A 19,493-nucleotide genomic window follows, 5' to 3' on the forward strand; every position below is an offset into this window, starting at 1 on the left:
CTCCTCAATTACCTTTGCTAAGTCAATAGCCTCTTCGAGTGAAGGATTCTTGGCTGCCCAAAGTCTCTCTTGTATCTTCTTATCTCGACATTGTTCAAAAAGTTGATCACGGATTAATTCTTCAGACATTGACCCAAACCGACACTTTACTGAGAATTCTCGTAGCCTAGCTACAAAATCCTCAATACTTTCATCCTCAGACTGCGGTTGAGTATAAAATTTGTATCTAGCCATAACTAAGTTCACTTCTTTTGTAAACCTGGTTTCTAAACGCTTAATGGCTTCTTTGTATTCATCATCCATTGGTTGACCGTTTGGACCCAAAGCAACAGGAAGATATTTAAATACACATTGACCCTCACTTCCAAGAGCATTTAATAGTAGAGCCTTCTTCCTTGCAGGAGAAAAGTTAGCACCATCAAGAGCAACAATATAATTCTCTAGCATTGCAAACCAATCCTCCCATATGATAGCGGGAGTACCTGGTGAAGGCAAGAACGGTTGTGGCATAATGACATTGGAATGGGGATCACACATTTCTAAATATATCTATTTAAATATTCAGCACGTTGTCAACACTTTTTTTTTAAATAAAAAAAAAACACGATTTGTGATGAGGACAACAAAAACAATAAAAGTCAATGGGTCAAAGAAGCATTGAATATGAAGAATTTTAGGTGTGCAGATCACCGAAGGAAACAGCGACTGCACTGCACAGTACTAACTTGTGAGAGAAAGTTACACGTTTTCCTTTGAACTAATTTTAGGTCTGCAGACCACCGAAGGAAACAACGACTGCACTGCACAGTACCAAGTTGTGAAAGAAAGTTACACGTTTTCCTTTAAACTCACCAGTCGCAGAATTCTCACAAATGAAGACCAGACAGATACACAAAGTGAATACTTGCACACTCCTTCGTAGCGCAGCATATGTGACGATAAGTAAGTTGGGTTTCCGATAAACCAAGATGGTGGCGTGTTGATGACGTGCAACGTCACGCAGAGCGTGCGTCTTTGTCAAGTGCGCTGTGCGCTCCAACGTGAGCAAGATATGCGTTCCACAAGAATGATGACACATACACGAGTCCGTTGAAAGCGCGCGCGACTGCCACACAGAGCTCTGGCTGAAATTCCTGGCACAAATCGAGATATGAAAGCACCTTCCGAAATTCCAGCGAAGAGTCAGCTCAGTTTGAACTCCGGATGAGTCGGCAGAGCCCAGGCAGAGCACGAACTTCAATGGATCACCAGGTAACCTCAAAGAGCGTCGAGGGTAGACTGAAATCGTCGCCAAAATTGTTGTGATGAGTCAGAGCACAACAGATGTAAATTGAAGAAGATTTATTAAAGAAGAGGAACCTGGCATCTGACACCCTCGACGGTCCAGCAGCAACTGACACCGATAGAGTGTCATCCACCTTACATTCTAAAGAACACACGACTAGGAGAATTCCAATGTGACGTAAGAGAGAATGTTGAAAGAACCAAAGGTAAGTAAAATACAGTTTAATAAACTTTACTTCATAACATGTATCAATTGGTTAAATTAAATAACGTAATAAGCTGTAACTGGTTAGTGAACTGGAAAACAAATACTAAACAAGCATTTACAATGCAATAGGTCTCGCAATTGCGAGATTTTAAACTATTGGCATTGTAAATGGCAACACCTTTTATAATATTAAAAGACATTGTCATTTACAATACCAATAGGTTAAACCTCGGCAAAAGCAAGACCTATTGTATTGTTGAGTGCGGTGTCCCTAAAGACAGCATGCAAATTTGTTTTAAAAAAAAATGAAAGAACGTCACCATTGTGCTTGAGTGCTGTGGGGATAGGAGGCAGCCACTTTTAAAGAAGAGCGGCATAGCGCTCTATCCAATAAGCGGCCGCCATTGTCCTGTGTGGACGTGCTGCAAATACAAACAAGTTTAAAAAACGAAATAGCAGCGCAGTGCGCGTAGTCACACCAGCAGTCACACACCAGGCTGGAAGTCACAGCCCTTTAGTCCCCTATCCCCTGCGCGTCAGTGGCAGCACCTGGTTTAAATGGTGGGGAGTGGTAAAACACCCGCCTCCTCCACGCCCCAAAACACGTCACTAGCCAGGGTGGGTCTTTGTTCCGATCTCTGCTCTCCACTCAATCGGCATCAGTCGCAGTGGACCGGGGTGGGGATCGGAAGTGCAGAGTGCAAAGAAGTTCGAAATTACAGGTAAAAGTGGATTAAAATCTTTCCTAACAAGTTTAAAAAACGAAATAGCAGCGCAGTGCGAGTAGTCACACCAGCAGTCACACACCAGGCTGGAAGACACAGCCCTTTAGTCCCCTCTCCGCTGCGCGTCAGTGGCAGCATCTGGTTTAAATGTGGGGAGCGGTAAAACACCCGCCTCCTTCATGCCCCAAAATACATCACTAGCGAGGGTTGGTCTTTGTTCCGGTCCCCGCGTTTCACTCAATCGGCAACAGCCGCGGTGGACCGGGGTGGGGACCGGAAGTGCAGAGTACGAAGAAGTGCGAAATTACAGGTAAAAGTGGATTAAAAGCTTTCCTAACAAGTTCAAAAAAACGAAATAGCAGCGCAGTGGGCGTAGTCACACCAGCAGTCACACACCAGGCTGGAAGTCACAGCCCTTTAGTCCCCTATCTGCTGCGCGTCAGTGGCAGCACCTGGTTGAAATGGTGGGGAGCGGTAAAACACCCGCCTCCTCCACGCCCCAAAATACGTCACTAGCGAGGGTGGGTCTTTGTTCTGGTCTCCGCCCTCCAGTCAATCGGCAACAGCCAAGGTGGACCGGGGTCGGGACCGGAAGTGCAATGTGCAAAGAAGTGCGAAATTACAGGTTAAAGTGGATCAAAAGCTTCCCTAACAAGTTTAAACAAGATTACCTCCCCCAGATCACTAGGTGTTCTTTCTTGTCGGCAATGACGACCACCATAGCACTGTCCGTTCGCAGGTATCCTGTTCTTTTAATTTGTGGGCGGAAGGTCGGGTGTTTTAAAACCGTGCGAAATAAATTAAAAATTCTGCTCAAAAGACGACCCCGCTACCTCATGCATAGGGAAAGAAAGGGATCATGTAGACATGACCCCTTTCTTTCCCTATGCATGAGGTAGCGGGAGAGACAACAGAGATCTGCTACAGCAGAGGTACGGCGGCATAGAAACATTGACGTGCAGTGGATTTTTATCCCGACCTCTTCTCATGCACACGACTTACTTCATCAAGTATCCTGGCCCCGAGGATTTACTTAGTGTCCTGTAGCTCCCGGCATGCATGCCAGTAATGTGAGGAAGTCGGTGTTTTAAAGGGAAAATGTGTTCAGGTGGTTCTAATCTGTGATCAGCCCAGCGGAGCGTGGCGCGCGCGCGCTTGGGGGCGGGGGAGCAAACCCTTTGAAGTGCTCCCAAAAAGCGGAGTGCATGGCGGCACCAAGCGCGTGATTGTGCGCGTGCTAGCAATGCAATCCGCTTTTTTGGGAGCACTTTTAAAAAGCTCCTATAGTCTCGCTTTGCGATCGCTTAAGCGATCGCTTACGCGATAGCAAGGCGAGACCTAAAAATTGGGATATTTTGCTCTTTCTGCCACACCTTTGACTCCACCCACAGACCCAATCCATGGGTTATTCCCGCCCTCTGATTCCCTCCGCCCACAGTTCCCCTACTTCCCCCCCCCCCCCCCACTTCGACCACTGCAATTACAATACAACCCATATAATTCCACTCCCCACCAGATACATCCACTACACTTCAAAACATAACACATAGGTAAAAAACCTTATAATTTACAACACCAATAGCTCTAACTCTCACAAATGCTAGACCTATTCAATTGCAAATGCTTGTTAATGTTAGGACATATGCACCTTCTAAGATGGCCGCTGCTTAACGATCATCTATTTACAATTAGTTACTCCACGTGACTCTTTTCATGTCAGGGATGGAGCACTCCCTGAGCTGAACGCCAGGCATGAACTTCATCGACTGCCATTGTCATATGGCCGCAGACGAGTTTCTACAGGTAATGAACACTCTCCCTGTGAACAAACAAACAGATTATTATATAACTGTTCGGTTCGAAACATTCTACAGCGCCACCCTTTACTCTCTGGCGCGAGTGTAGCCATTTTGAGACGGCATTTGCGCTCCCCACTGCCCCAAACGTTTGTAGGTAGACAGGTAGGTTCTAATTAATCTAGTGCTTTGACCTCAAAGTAAAATGAAATAAAATGGTTCTGAGAAATGTACAGCGCGAATTTTGACCTGAACTTGCAAGAGCGACACTGGCCCGTGCATGTGTCTTCCACATGCACGGAACTAGAGTGCTAATCTGTTTTTATTTACTGTGACAGTAGAGGGCGCCCTGCTGCTGGATAAAAATCGTGTAGCATAGTTTCTAGTCTGCGAGGTAGCCTGCAGCCAGTTCTAAACGTAGCAGAGGCTTCCAAAACATGTTCGCCATAAACATTGAGCGTTTCTAAAATATGTTTTCACTACATGACATTCGTAAATAACGAGAGCGCAGTTTTCATGATTTTATTCGGGAGTAGTAAACAAGTCCGGTTCTCTCCTTTAGTATTTGCAGTCCATTTTCTGCAAGTAAAACTTTACAACGACAAATCCTGTAATTCTGGAGAAAAAAAAATTGACTGCATGAGTTACCGATTTATGGAATATGAAAAGTAGGAGGGGTCTATATTATTTAATTAAATTACATGGATATTAATCGTGATTAAAAATATCTGCCACAGTAGTCTTCATATTGAGATTAGTTAGATGAAATTATTTAAAAAAATGATCACATATTCTCTGTTGATTAACAGGGCCTCTGAACAATACTGAAATTGTGTAAGTGGTTGTATAGGGATTGAACACCAGAATACCCCCCCACCCCTCATATAGGGCGGTGTAGGGTATAACATCTATTCAGGCAGCACATGTATTGCTCACAATAAGTATGATGAGCAAGCAGCGTTATGCCTTTAAGAAAAATAATAAAATGTAATGTAATCACCATCCATCAGTGGCGGCTGCTCGGAATGTGAAGTGGCGAGGCACAGCCAGGAAAATAAAAAAATTAAAAAAACGGACAAAAAACTAAATTAAAATATCTAAAATAGTGCTTACCTGCCGCTGCAGCCACCTCCTTGCTCCTCACTCGATCATAATCATAGTGTGCACGGGTCGATGCACACTATGCAGGCTCCCAGATGCCAATCCCGACACTGCTCTCCTGCTGGGTATACTATTATGAGAGATCCACTGGGATTGGTCTGAGCAGTGTGGTTTGCCACTCAGACAGGGCCTGGGAGCCTGTGTGCTCTCCACCTGGCTGTGTAATACTGTTCTGGTTCGAGAAATGCACATTTCAGTTTGCTGTCCTAAGATGGCCGGCCAAATCGACATGCGCACTTACAGTGGCCACCACCCCTCCTCCCTGCTGCAGCTGCTTTCAAAGGGTGGCGGCGCCCTAGGACTCGACTCACTGGCGGCCTGCAGGTCAGATGAAAAATAAAATGATATTAAAATTGTTTAATTAAAATGTGCAGGTGAACACCAGATCACTCTTTAGGGAAGTGGAGAACCCCCAGAGGATGCTTCTGTCTTAGACACAGAAGTGTCTGGGTTCCATCTAGATACTGCAGAGGCGCTCCTTTGTCGGTCTGAGCTGCCTACCTCTTCAGGGTATCGGTATCAATCAGATCTGCCATTCACAGCCCAGGTTCTAGGCCTGGGAAGCCTGCAAGAAATCCAAGAGTGGTTTGAGGCTGGAGATCTTGAGTTTTTAAAAGCTTGCTCAAAGTGCCCTATTCCTTAAAGGCTGTGCATGCCCTCTGCCACAGTTTGGAGTACTGAAAGTTGGTTGCTTCAAGGTTGCTTATGAACATAGGTTGCTCTACATCAAACACCTTGATCCAAAACGTGGAACCAGGAAGACCTGCCAGGTGAATTGAGACATCTTAATGCAACTGACTGACAAGGTTGCTTTGTCTAGACATCTGGGGATTAACAAGACCATGGAGAACCTTTTCTTTTCTTTCTGCTGGCCTGGAATGGGCATAGAAACTTAGCACATTTCTTTCACTACCAAATATGTGGTAAGCCTGGAGAATAAACACATGTACCCCTAACACCACTGAATGTGGTAGAACTATGTCTTCAGAGTGCATAAATCAATAAAGGTGGTCTCCTGCATCTCTCTTAAACTTTTGAGAGCTAATGTATTTTGGTGGACTTGATACCCAGAGACAGTACTGTTGAGCAGCACAACCTCCGTGGTTGTTGTCACAGATTGAAATCCCTAGAGAGGTAGTTTCTGACCATTGATGAAACTTCATGTCAGTGTACCTGAAGGCAAATTAAAGTTTGTTAAGCAGTTCGTCTGGAGGCCTCATATACAGCACAGTAGCATAATCCAACGTAGACTTATTGAGGACATGGGTAATATCTTTGTGTGTCCCCACTGGCAAAAGCTTTATTGTCATTTTGAGGGCTTTCAGCAAAGAAAAACAGGTTTTCATTGAGGCCTGTATCTGTGGCATAAAGGATAAGTCCTTACCCATTTTTATATCTAGATTTTTTACAACCTCTGTCAGGATGGAAGCATTCCCAAGGCCGGCCAGCCAGAGACTTTTTACGTCCCGGAGAGAAACATCCCCTAAGGTAAATCTCTTATTTATCCAAATTCAGTTTTAGGCAGTTTTTACGCATCCAAATTCCTACTGCCGAAAGGCTGCCCTGGAAATTAGCTCCTATTGAGTCGGTAAGTTGATGGAACGAAAGCATCAATTGTGTGTCATCCGCAGAGGATACAATGTTAAAACTCTGCAATGTGCACCAAGGGTGCCAAATAAATGTTAAATAGTGTGGGGCTTAGCGCTGAGCATTGCCGCACTCCACATCCGATTTCCCTATTAGTAGATGAGAAAGGTGCTAAAAATACTGCTTGCCTCTATGTGATAGGAATGATTTTAGTCATTTACAGGCTGTATCCAGAGTTCCTGCCTCTTTTAATCTCTTAAGAAGGATTTCGTGCAATACCATACAAACACAGCGGATAGGTAAAGCAGAATTAACTCATCTTTTTTGCCCAGAGCAAGGTTAATTTTGATAAATTCAGTAACTTCCAGCAGTGCCGCATCTGTACCAAATCCAGCATGAAAGCCAGATTGAGAGGGGTGTAAAACTCCCTTATCTTCAACAGATATAACTGGTTGACTATTTACCAGTTTTTCCGAGTGCTGGTAATAAGGGTATGTGTCTATAGTTGTTCCGATCAAGTGGATTTGTATTTGTGTTTTTAAGGAGAGGCAGAAATCCTTTCTTCCAAGCAGCCAGCACAACGCCCTCTGCCAACAGTGTATTAAAGAGTTGACATCAGTAATAATAAAAGGAGCAGGACGAGCTATAATTTTAGAGGGGCAGGGATCAGCGGGTGAGCTTGAACTTATTAGGTCGAGCATTCGAGACCTATTGTAATATCTTATGTTGGGTTAAAGCCATCCCCCAGCTTTTTATTTGTTTGTTTCAATGTCCTTGCTTGCCAGTGGTCAGTCCTGCCTCTTTGTCCCTCCTTTCTCTCTTCCGTTCCTCCCATGCAGCAGGGACTAAATACTGTCTCATCACACTACAGCTCTTTGTCTGTTCTCTGTGGGACTACTTTATTTCTTTGTTTCCCGCTCTGTTTCTGTTTACCTGTGTGTAGTTTCAGCACCACGGCTGATTACATTTAAATATAGTTTTCCTCCCTCCCACCTCCTCCTAATTCCACAGTTGTATTGGGGGTACTTCTTTTGCCATGCCTCCCTCTTCATGGTTATATTTTTTAGGCTTTTAGCAATTTTTGCTGTCGACCGTCATTTGGGCTTTTTTTAGTATGATGTTAGTTTGGTTTTGGGCTTTGTTTTACGGAGGATTGGGCTTGTTTTGTGGTGGGCACGGGGAGAGTAAGTGAATTGCCCAGAAAAGCTAGAATCTTGGTTTCCTAGCTCCAAAATCGGCAGCTCTGGCCGTGAGACCACATCCTCTTCTTTCATAATGGTAAGGGACTAGTAGAATACTAAAAAATAAAGGTGTACAAAAAACGTGACTGAGTAGAACAGGCCTTGGCAGAGCAAATAGCTGGCAGTGAATGTCCGACTTTTTGGCTTTGCCAGTGCTTGTTTATTGTTTTATTCTGACGTTCTTCTCGTTGCGGTGGCAACAAGCTCATTCGCCAAACATTGGTCAGTTGAAAACTGAGACATGCCAACTCAAAAGGGTGCCATTACTTATTCATGAGTTGGTAAAAATTTAGACTGCAAATTAGAGAAACTGTAACAGCAAGCGTCCTGTTGGACGTGTTCTGTTGATGCTCTCACTTCTGTGTACCAGAATTTTCCTTTCAGGTAACAATTGTTCCATGAAAACGTCTTTTTTGAGATGGTCCTTTGAGTAGCATTCTCTAACAGCTGTAGAGGGAAGTATGAACAGGTCGCGCTCCTCTCAATTTATATCAAACACACAAAGGACCTGCTCATCCAAGGCATTCTATTCATTTAAGTGGAGGCGGAAGTTTTCATCACTTTTCTTCACCTATCACTCCTCACTTTCTTAAGAGGTAGTGTCCTTCCACTTTATTCGCCCAAAATTTATAAAACAGTGTTTTTTTATCAAATGACAGTCACATGTCCCATATATAATTATATATGGAAAAAACCAAATGGTGTATCTACCACAAAACACACCTATAGGTATGTTTATATTACAAAAAGATTGTGAAAAAGCAAAATGGCACCTCACGTGTGCACCACCAGTCGAGCTTGCTGATTGGTACTCACCAGCTATGCTCACTTTTATCATCATCGGTAACCATTTTACTTGAAAAAATATATAGTGTCCCAAAATTAGTGGCCAAAAAAATTATAATAACACAGTGACGTGTGCTTTGCGACTACCACACAGACAAGACCCAGTGAAAATAAAACTGAAATAATTCGCACTGTTACCAATTTTATTCTTTTCTTGTGCACTCATTCAGAAATTTAAAACCGGCTGCATTTACGCAGACCACCCTCTTTCTCAGCCGACATGTTTCATTGCCAATCCCTCTTTAAGGCAATTTAGTCACGGCAGGGTCAAACATTAGACACTGGTGCAATTTCTAAAAATGACATGTGGGAGCCAAAGTCAATCGTACCAGCTCTCCACTCATTGTAAGAGAAGAACTCCAAGAGTAAGTTCCTCTTTTCGTAGGCGTATCCTCAACTGTAGTATGATTTCGCCTTCCTTGACACGGGGCACGTGTCCTCATCCCTCAGTAAGTATGACAATTCCAAGATGGCAACAATATTTGAGTTCAGCTGGCGCGGATCCACACAGTATGTCACAGTAAGTAAACAGCGAATGCCTATGACGACCCCTGAATTCCAGGCAGCCGTGCAGCCATCTTGAAATATCACTTTCATATTCACTGTAATAGGACCTCAAATAAAGAAGTCAAAATGACGCTGATTCTTTTATTTCACAATGAGAACTACTCCAGTGTCCTTTTATAATGTTCCTAACGTGCGATTTAAATTGTACATTTTATAACTTTATAAAAAATTCTATTCGTTTTCTCAAACACGTTGTGTGTGTGTTCACAATATTAAACTATACGTTTTCTTGTTAAGAAGTATGATTACACACTCTGCTGTTGTGTGTACATTCCTGAAGCTCATCCCTTGACCTTTGCAATGGGTAAAGCTCCTGGAGGTGTTCCCTCCGCACACAGGGCTGCTAGCTCAGCAGTGTGCGCCGCCTCCCCGGTTACAGCAGACGCACAGCATACCTGCGGCTTTGGAGCTCCTGTAGGGCAAGGGCCAGAGTGGGGCTTCGTTCCCTCGCCGCCTGCCCTGTTCCACCGCCCCTAGCCTCCCCGCACAGGGCATGGGGGCTCCCAGTCCCCGTAGGCTGAGGGCCCTTCCAGTCCCAGAGGAGGCACCTGCAGACCTCATGGGCTTACCTCAGCTCGAGGGACAGAATGGGGCTGAGAGCAGCGGAGGGGAGGAAGTGGGTGAAGCCTACTCTGCGCCGGTCATGACTACCCTTGCCCCGCTCATGATCCCGGAGGCCTTCCCCAATGTGCCGCTCATCGCCGTCACCAGGAACCCAGTATTCCCTCTTGTTCATCAAGATCATCGAGGTGAGGTGGGGGCAGGCATGTTAGACTGGGCCCCAGGGGATCTAGATGTGCCAAGTGCTGAGGTGGGTGACGTGCAGGGAAGAAGTCTTAACTTTTGGGGTGTGATGTGCTAAAGTCAGTGCACTAAATGCACTCAGTGTCTGCACTTTACTTTAAAAAGAAGAATGCTAGCACTACTCAGAATTGTGCAATAGGTTTATGGAGTACTGCTGCTCCTCACAGCAAACAGGTACTCTAGCATAGTAAGTACTTGCACTTTTATAATTCCATCAATGGATTTCAGTCACTGGCATTTGTGAAACTAAATGCATGCTGATATATGGAGGGCTTATGGGATTAGAAGCGTAGTGCATAGTTCTCAACTTCTTACCTTCCAGGAAGGTCCGAGATTAACATTTAAGATCCTATCAACATTAATTGATGCCATTTAAGGATGTTGCAAAGAAATTCCCTTAGTTCAAGCAATCGTGCCACGAACGAGGAGTAATAACACCTTCATGAATATTTTGTGATCCTAACCCAGCTATCCATGAGACATAGTGTTGATACTGTAAATATGTTTTTATCCTCGGAGCCAGCGAGGCGACTAGTTTTGCATTCTCCTTATCAGGTGATATGTTGTCCTCACTCTTCATCTTTGTGCCTCACGCTGCTCTTCTTCTCCTCAGTCTCTGTCCTTGTGCCTCACGCTGCTTTTCTTCTTCTCAGTCTCATCACTCCTTAATTCTTCAAGCTGCTCTTCTTCTCACTCCTTCCTTCTTCACGCTGATCTTCTCCTCACTCTCCTTACTTACGCTTCATGCTGCTCCACAACTAACAATTATAATCCACATAATTCCTCTACACACCACATACATAAACTCCATTACACATGGGTAAAAGACACTGCCATTTACAAAACCAAAAGCTCTAGCTCAAACAAATGCAAGACCTATTGCATTTCTATGCTTGTTTTTTTAAAGCTAGCTAGAGAATTTACCAGAGAAAATTTCTAAAAAGTTGAAAGTTTGATATCACTGCCTAGTTCCGTCCATCTTCTTCCCTCTGCAACATAAACCTTCCCTTCCAATCTTCTGTTCTGAAACACAATTTCTGTAATGAAATAAGCCAACATAGTGAAAGATTGTCCCCCATAAGTATTGGGATAAATATCACTGGCAAGCAAATCGATGATTGCCCATTTGTCAATGAAGGTGGTGCCAGAAATCATTATAATTTTTGACTCAGAATGTAATCAGTACTCCATCTATAGTGACTTAGATATACGGATCACTATACTCTAAATTCAACATCATCCATCTCTGAAATAACTCTATAAGAAAGAGGATTTCTACATTCTCCACTACGGGCATCTGTAGCAGACAAAACGAGAGTTTCAACGTGTTCAGATAAACTCATCTGTTCATCCTCTTCAGTGACCTCATTTATTGTATTTTTTTGGGAATATTTACAAACTCTAACAAATGGGAAAGGTCCCCACATCTGTAACATCTCACTTCCTTAAGTTTGGAGATGTTTGATGAGGTCTGTGCTCTGAAGGCTTAACTCAATTAACACCACTGTTTAATATGGGATCAATAATAGATCGTCATTTCTTGTCAATCGTATGTGGTTAGTTCCACATTTTTGATCGATTCAGTTTCTTCAGTTAATGTTGGAGTCTTAGATTCAAGGAGCTTTTCTTAAATTATTTTATTATGACATCTAGTAATGAGTTGATCTCTTATTTACATGAGTTGGTCATGAAAATGTTCAAATTCACAAGCTGCGATCTTTGAGTTAAGTGATTCATAGGGGAGTTGTTCCTGGAGAAGAACTTGTACCTATTTACCACCAGAGTTAGTTGAGTGTCAAATTGTAATTTGAGGTGAAACGGCGGTAAGTGTTCAAAAACAGCCTGACTTTCAAACCATAGGTGGTGAACAAACATTTGTTTTCCTTTCGGCTCTAAATCTTAAATCATGAATGGCGCCTAAATAGTTGTTAAAGGCACCGGATCCAAACACTCCATTTAACGAGTGGTTCTGCAGGCACATCAAAGAAAAGGGGTGAGGAGGGGGAAGTGACATTTCCATTGCATGTTTGAAGTACATATACACTATATATTAATGGGGCAGTGGAATCAGTAAATATAGGGGAACAACCTTTACAACGCAACTTTTACAACGCACTACACTTACAACGCAATTTTTACAACGCAACATCCACTACAACGCATTCCATTACATCGCATGACACTACAACGCAGTTTTAAAAACTACCTTTACAACGCATTCCATTACATCGCATACTACCTTTACAACGCATACCATTACAACGCATAATATTACATTGCATTTAAGGTAAGTATTGGATAGTATAGGGGTAAAACCCCTACACTATCCAACACTTACCCTACTGTTGCACCCCCTGGAGTTAGAATAGTAATTTTTACCCCTACACTATCCAACACTTACCCTACTGTTGCACCCCCTGGAGTTAGAATAGTAATTTTTACCCCTACACTATCCAACACTTACCCTACTGTTGCACCCCCTGGAGTTAGAATAGTAATTTTTACCCCTACACTATCCAACACTTACCCTACTGTTGCACCCCCTGGAGTTAGAATAGTATTTTTTACCCCTATACTATCCAACACTTACCCTACTGTTGCACCCCCTGGAGTTAGAATAGTAATTTTTACCCCTATACTATCCAACACTTACCCTACTATTGCACCCCCTGGAGTTAGAATAGTAATTTTTACCCCTACACTATCCAACACTTACTCTACTGTTGCACCCCCTGGAGTTAGAATAGTAATTTTTACCCCTACACTATCCAACACTTACCCTACTGTTGCACCCCCTGGAGTTAGAATAGTAATTTTTACCCCTATACTATCCAACACTTACCCTACTGTTGCACCCCCTGGAGTTAGAATAGTAATTTTTACCCCTATACTATCCAACACTTACCCTACTGTTGCACCCCCTGGAGTTAGAATAGTAATTTTTACCCCTATACTATCCAACACTTACCCTACTGTTGCACCCCCTGGAGTGAGAATAGTAATTTTTACCCCTATACTATCCAACACTTACCTTAAATGCAATGTAATATTATGCGTTGTAATGGTATGCGTTGTAAAGGTAGTATGCGATGTAATGGAATGCGTTGTAAAGGTAGTTTTTAAAAATGCGTTGTAGTGTCATGCGATGTAATGGAATGCGTTGTAGTGGGTGTTGCGTTGTAAAAATTGCGTTGTAAGTGCATGCGTTGTAAAAGTATGCGTTGTAACGTCATACATCCGTAAATATAACATTTGACTAGAAAGAGATAATATTGCATAATAAAGTATTGCCAGCCAGAGTAGTGGATGTAGATGCTTACATTAAAGCAATACATTTAGTGGTAGGAACTACAAGCAGAAGGCAACGCAAAAGTCAACCTGTTAATGTGATTTCAGTCTTCAGGAAAGAATACTGTATAGGAATGTGAACATTGTCTACAGAGTGAAATATTGGAGCGATGCTGAAATATTGCCTGCTGAAATCGTAGACGTTGCAGTTCACAGTAATAGGGTGTGTAGATGTCCAATGAATGGTTGTATCCTCTGATCATACCACCCAGAGAAGCTCAACACTTACAGCCCCCATGCTGAGTAGAAAAAGCATGGAGGCGAATGTCAGAAGACAGGTGGGCTAAGCTCAGTTACTACCAGATGCAGGAAGTGCCAGAAGTCTAATTCTCTGAAAGGCAAAGGTGCTGTCTGATGAAGGTAGAAAAACCCTGTCCGGAAGAATCGCTGTTAATGAACAGTGGCCATGGCCAGAGGAACATGGTGTAGAGCTGGGCAAAAAAGCAGTGAAGTAAGTAGAATGAGGACAGCACGCAGGGTCAGGGGGCTCAGAGAATAGTTGTTACCAATACATTGAAGTAAGCAATAACAAGACACAAACTGAAGCACAATGTAGTTTATTCCCTAGAGCATTGCAGTTTAATCCGTCCAGGTTTGTTCACCTCTGCGTCAACGCCTAGTCTTGTGATGCATGAGCCACCACTCAAAGAGAGGCTGGAAAGAGAACGTTCTACGTGCTGGCTCACACAGCATGGAAGAGAGCTCGTTCAAGAGGATACAACACTTTCATCAGACATCGCCTCCTAACTGAGTGTAGAATTGGTCATCGAAATATAAGCTTATTGAATAATTCATGCATTGAAAAGGTTCTATCAATTCTTCACTGTTTAGATGGACCATAAGCCTTTGCGGTGGATGATGGGAGCTACCAAAGCAGCTTCTGTGGTCCATTTCCCTGCAAGGATTAGACTTCACCATAAGCATAAGGCAAGGTCGTCCTTAGGGATTTTGTAGAACGTTTATGTTGTATCTTGGTTGCTGCAATACATTCTTCTTTAGTGCTCTGTTCCTTGCTGCTCAGCCACGGTGCGTGTGATGTCATGGAATGTTGGTGTGTGCCTGGTTGAGTGAGTGTCAGTTGGGGAAAGTGGGCTGAGCAGCAGGAAGGCTGCTCCTGGTGGGGCTTGACCATCATCCCACCCTCGTCGCCAATGTTGTAATGGAAGTAACATCCTTGCATGTAGGTAATACAGTAGGCAGTAGATAAGATTATGATAAAGGTTTATTAAGACACAGTTACAGTTGGTTCCAAGTCTGGCAAGCTGGAAAGTACGTCCCACCAGGAGCAGCCTCCCTGCTGCTCAGGCCACTCTCTCCAACTGACACTTACTCAACCAGGCACACACCAACATTCAGTGGCATCTCACTTACCGTGGCTGAGCAACAAGGAACAGAGCATTAGGGATCTTACTTTCATTACAACAGTTTACTCTATCTGTTGACAGAGATTCCGCCGGACGGGAATAATCTCTAGAACATGCCAAAAGCTGACTATTCATGGCCTCTTATTGTGTAGTATGTGTGGTAATAGAATGTATGTTAAACATTCTTTGTTCTGTTGCTATGTTAGCATGCTTCATGTATTCATTCAAGTACCTCATGTAGTCTTTCAAGTATCCTTTTGTTGTTCCAAGTTCTGAAAGCAGTTGCACTGTCGCTCTCCAGAGGGTGGATGCTCCAATAAAGTGCTTCTCAACTTGAATGTCTGAAGACTCTTCTTACTACATACATCATGGCTGAACCCACTGATCCCCCCTCACTGTTTGTAAAGCATCAATAAATCAATGAATCAGGGTTTATAGAGCGTGGCTACTCACCTGTGAGGGTCTCAAGGCACTGGGGGTGGGGGCTGCTGATCTGTCTGGGCGCTGGGGCTCAGTCGAAGAGTCAGATCTTGAGATCCTTCCTGAATTGGGTCAGTGACAGGGATTTCCTGAGGTGGAGAGGCAGAGTGTTCCATGTCTTGGCAGTGAGGTAGGAGAAGTATCTTCTTCTGGCTCTGGTCTTTTGGATCCATGGGACGGTGGCCAGGGCCAGTTGGGCGAAGCGAAGGTGTCTGGCAGGTACGTGGAATGCGAGGCGGTGGTTCAGGTATACTGGTCCTGCATCATGGAGGGCTTTGTAGGCATGTGTGAGAAGCTTGAAGGCGATTATTTGTTGACTGGGAGCAAGTGGAGTTCTTGAAGGTGTTCGGTGATGTGGCTGCAGTGGGGGATGTTGAGGACCAGTCTGGCTGTGGTGTTTTGAATGTTCTGTAGTTTCTTGAGGAGTTTCTGGGTGGCGCCGCTGTAGAGTGCGTTGCCGTAGTTGAGTGTGGCGTGTGGAAGCATGATGAGGATACAGCGTTTATCTGGTGATTCATTGTGAGCGAGGAGTCTAGTCTGATGCCAAGGTCACGTGCGTGGTCCGTGGGGGTGGGTGGAGTTCCCTATGTGGCGGGCCACCAGGAGTCATCCCAGGCTTAGTGGGTGTGTCCCAAGATGAGTACTTCGGTCTTGTCCGAGCTGAGTCTGAGGCAGCTGTCTTTCATCCAATTGGCAACGGCCTTCATCCCTCTGTGGAAGTTGTCTCTGGTAGTTGTGGTTTTGTTGGTGAGGGAGAGGATCACCTGGGTGTAGTCTGCATAGGAGACGATGTTGAGTCCGTGGTTCCTGACAATTGCAGCGAGGGGGGCTATGTAGACGTTGAAAAGGGTGGGGCTCAGGGAGGAGCCCTGGTGCACTTCGCAGCTGATCTCTGTGGGTTCTGAGAGCAATGGAGGTAGTCTGACTCGCTGTGTTCGGCCGGTGAGGAAGGAGAGAAACCAGTCCAGGGCTTTGTCACGGATGCCGGCGTCGTGCAGCTTCATGATTAAGGTGCAGTGGGTGACGGTGTCGAAGGCGGGCGAGAGGTCCAGAAGGAGGATGATTGCGGTTTCGCCCTGGTCGAGGAGGGAGCCGTTGTTGTTGGTGGCAGCAAGGAGTGCGCTCTCAGAGCTGTGGTTGTTTCAGAAGCCGGATTGGGAGATGTCCAGAATGTGATTCACTTCGATGAACTCAGAGAGTTGGGCGTCGATGGTCTTCTTGATGCCCATGGCTGGGAAGGAGATCGGGAGATGGGTCTGAAGTTCTTCAGGTCTGTCGGGTCTGCAGACAGCTGCTTCAGCAGGGTGTTGATCTTGGTGTGTTTCCAGTTGTCGGGAAAGGTGGCGGTCTCGATGGAGCAGTTGATGGTGCGGCAAGCTCGGAGGCGATGTAGGTGGCTGCTCTGTGGAAGATGTGGTGCTGGCAAGGGTCCGAGGGGGCTCCTGAGTGGATGCTCTTCATTGAATCCATGAGACGTTGGATACCTGTGTTGCGCCCCCTCCCCCCATGAAGGCCTTAAAGTTGTAGAGTACTCCATATGGCTCAGAGATAGTCATTACTACTTTCTCAGTTTCTCACCGCTCTGTTTCTCTGATTTCCATCCCACTTTCCTGTACCCAGCGCGAAGCCTAATGAAATGGTCTAGTTTGAATCATCATCACATAGAAAGGGGCAGACAGGATAATTTTGTAGACTGTACCAAGCCAGTTTCAGCTGGTCACCCTGTGAGTCTAAAAGGGACTGTGGCTGCACGTCTTACGAAGAGATGGGCTACCTGCCCAACTAACGCATCTTGTGTTTTATATGGCCGAGGAAATGTCGTCTGAAATGAATACACAACTAAGGTCTCCGTGACTGACTGCAGCGGAGCTGAGGCACACATGAATAAAATATTCAATGTGTAAGGATTAATTCCCGAAAGAATATTTGTGCTGACTAGAAACTTGAGGTAAGTGATGGTGCAGGGAGCAGACCTCCCCACTGCCCTTTGCTGAGCACAGCATTCATCCTTCTGCATCTCAGATATATTGGCAGCCGCATTGACCTTTTCAATAGATGGATTTGCGAGCAGCCAACAGAATCCACCAGAGGGGCGTTGCTCAATAAAGGTCAAGTGACAGGTTGCTTTTCTCCACACTTTCTTTGTGGTGGTGGGGAGTGAGGCACCCAGCGGCATGGTAGCTCTGTTTGCTGGACTTGCTCTTCAACTCTGCTCTATAAGTGACACCACAGCACCGCTTTTCAAAGTCTTCTTCACATATTTTGATTAATTGATGCTTGAATTGGGTTTCACAAATTTTAAACATATGCATTGTCTTACAGGATATTGATGAAGTGATCGAAAAATCAAGAAAGGTAAGCATTGGCTTTTTTTCTCAAGTATTCAGATGTATTGTTGTGGTCACTCTCCAGCCTTCTGTGGCCCAGGTCGACATAATGAATTCACCTAAACTGCTGTTTCTATTTCAACTTCTGTTTCCCGTTTTTCACACACAAATCATGCACGTTCTTTCAAACAAAAATAACGTGTTTAAGCATACATGTATTCATTTTATGCTGGGTTCAGTTTTCACCATTATTAATGATAGAGTAATAATGAAGGCAGGAAATGTTTTCCCCATTTTCTTTGCATGATATTTACAAAGGGGAAATTGAGAGTTCATTTTCCATAGCTTGTAAGTACCAGCAATCACAGCACAGCCAGAGATTATTTCCAGGAATTCTGCTCCCCATCTCTTTGATAAAGGGAAGCATAGTTTGGAGGTGGCTTGCTTAGCGAGCATTGAAACTGAGGAGAAGTTGGGAAGCACATGATGAATTCCAACAGGAGATCAGTGTAGAGAGTTTGGTGGGGGGGCTATGTAGGAGGGTGGTGAATATTGGAACCTCTCATGCCTTCTCAGCAACCTCTGCTCTCTGACAAGTCAGTCCGAAGATTATGACGAACTACATAGATTTCAAGTCTCACTCATTTCGAGTAAGACTCACTCATTTGGAGGTTGCGCTGACCTCTCCAAGAAGGACCTGAACCTGATCGCTAAAGTCACCTCTGTTCAGAGCTCTGCTTTGTGCTAAATAGTTCCTTGGGGATGCAAAAGCTCCAGGAAGAAACGTACCTTCTTGGGGATTCTTCCCCCAGACTCATTCATTTGATGGAAGGAATCACTTTGGACACATCAGACTGGTGATCTGCAACAGTTTTCAGCCTTCCGTCTGCTCCAGTGAGGTTATAGTGTTATTCTATTAACTTTGATTGTTTTATCATTTAATAGATGTTGTTTTTTAGGTCTCGCCTGACCCAGCGCATACGCATGCGCTGGTCTGGCGAGACTTATTGAGAGGGCTCCAAAAAGTGCTACCAGGCCAGCCTAGAGCTACAGTGCATGTGCGGGAGCGCGCGCCGCGCTTTACCGCAATTACTTTCACTTTCGCGGCTGCACGGCCGCTTTGATGTTTGATCGTGATCGCCATCACTTTCGCGGCCGCACAGCATAGCCAATAGGTCTCGCTTTTGGGACCTTATAAGTATTTAGTTATGCAACTGGTGCATGGTTAAACACTTATAAGGTCCCAAAGGCGAGACCTATTGGCTATGCCAATGCTTGTTTATGTTGTAAATGATGTCAAAGTTTGTGTGACATCACTTCTTGTGAAGTTATCAAATATGCTAATTAGTTTGCACTTCTAAGAATGTTCAAAACCTGAGTGCTCTGGAACTACTGGGGCATGGAACCTACAGTGAGGCTTACTGTGTGCCTAGAATCAGACTGGGTCATTCTAGGAGGAGATGGGTGAGGGAGGCCCTTGGAATGTGTCTGTAATTTGGGAACTTCTTTATAACAACAACATTAAACGTTCTCCATTCTCATGTATTCTGCTGGTGTGCAACCTGTGTGTTATTCTTGTCACTTCGCTAAATATTTTTAGGTAACCTGCATGAAGGAACACAAGTGAAACACAGCTTCATGGTGTACCCTCCTTAACATATCTCTCCAATATGCATGTGCATGGGTACTTTTGACACTTCCGCACAGTTTTACATTGTCTGCCCAAAAGTTGTTCATCAAAATAGCGAATACAGA

The 19,493-nt window shown here is 44.4% G+C and overlaps 1 protein-coding gene across 4 annotated transcripts in view; it reads left to right on the plus strand.

Moving 5' to 3' along the window:
* Positions 1-3,916: 3,916 nt before the first annotated feature.
* The window catches only part of LOC146821832 (putative deoxyribonuclease tatdn3-A), an 85,567-nt gene continuing 69,990 nt past the window's right edge, over positions 3,917-19,493 (plus strand). Inside the window, exons 1-2 of one of the 4 annotated variants that reach the window (XM_085612880.1) lie at positions 3,917-4,020; positions 17,734-17,766. In XM_085612880.1, the coding sequence (XP_085469006.1) occupies positions 3,970-4,020; positions 17,734-17,766 (84 nt within the window). In that variant the 5' untranslated portion in view covers positions 3,917-3,969. Of the gene's footprint in view, positions 4,021-7,929; positions 8,040-9,952; positions 10,165-17,733; positions 17,767-19,493 lie in introns of those variants that run through there. The other 3 variants (XM_085612882.1, XM_085612879.1, XM_085612881.1) reach the window with 3 other exon arrangements.

The sequence above is a fragment of the Triturus cristatus genome, chromosome 6 (assembly GCF_964204655.1).
Source record: "Triturus cristatus chromosome 6, aTriCri1.1, whole genome shotgun sequence".
In the NCBI taxonomy this organism is placed as follows: domain Eukaryota; kingdom Metazoa; phylum Chordata; class Amphibia; order Caudata; family Salamandridae; genus Triturus; species Triturus cristatus.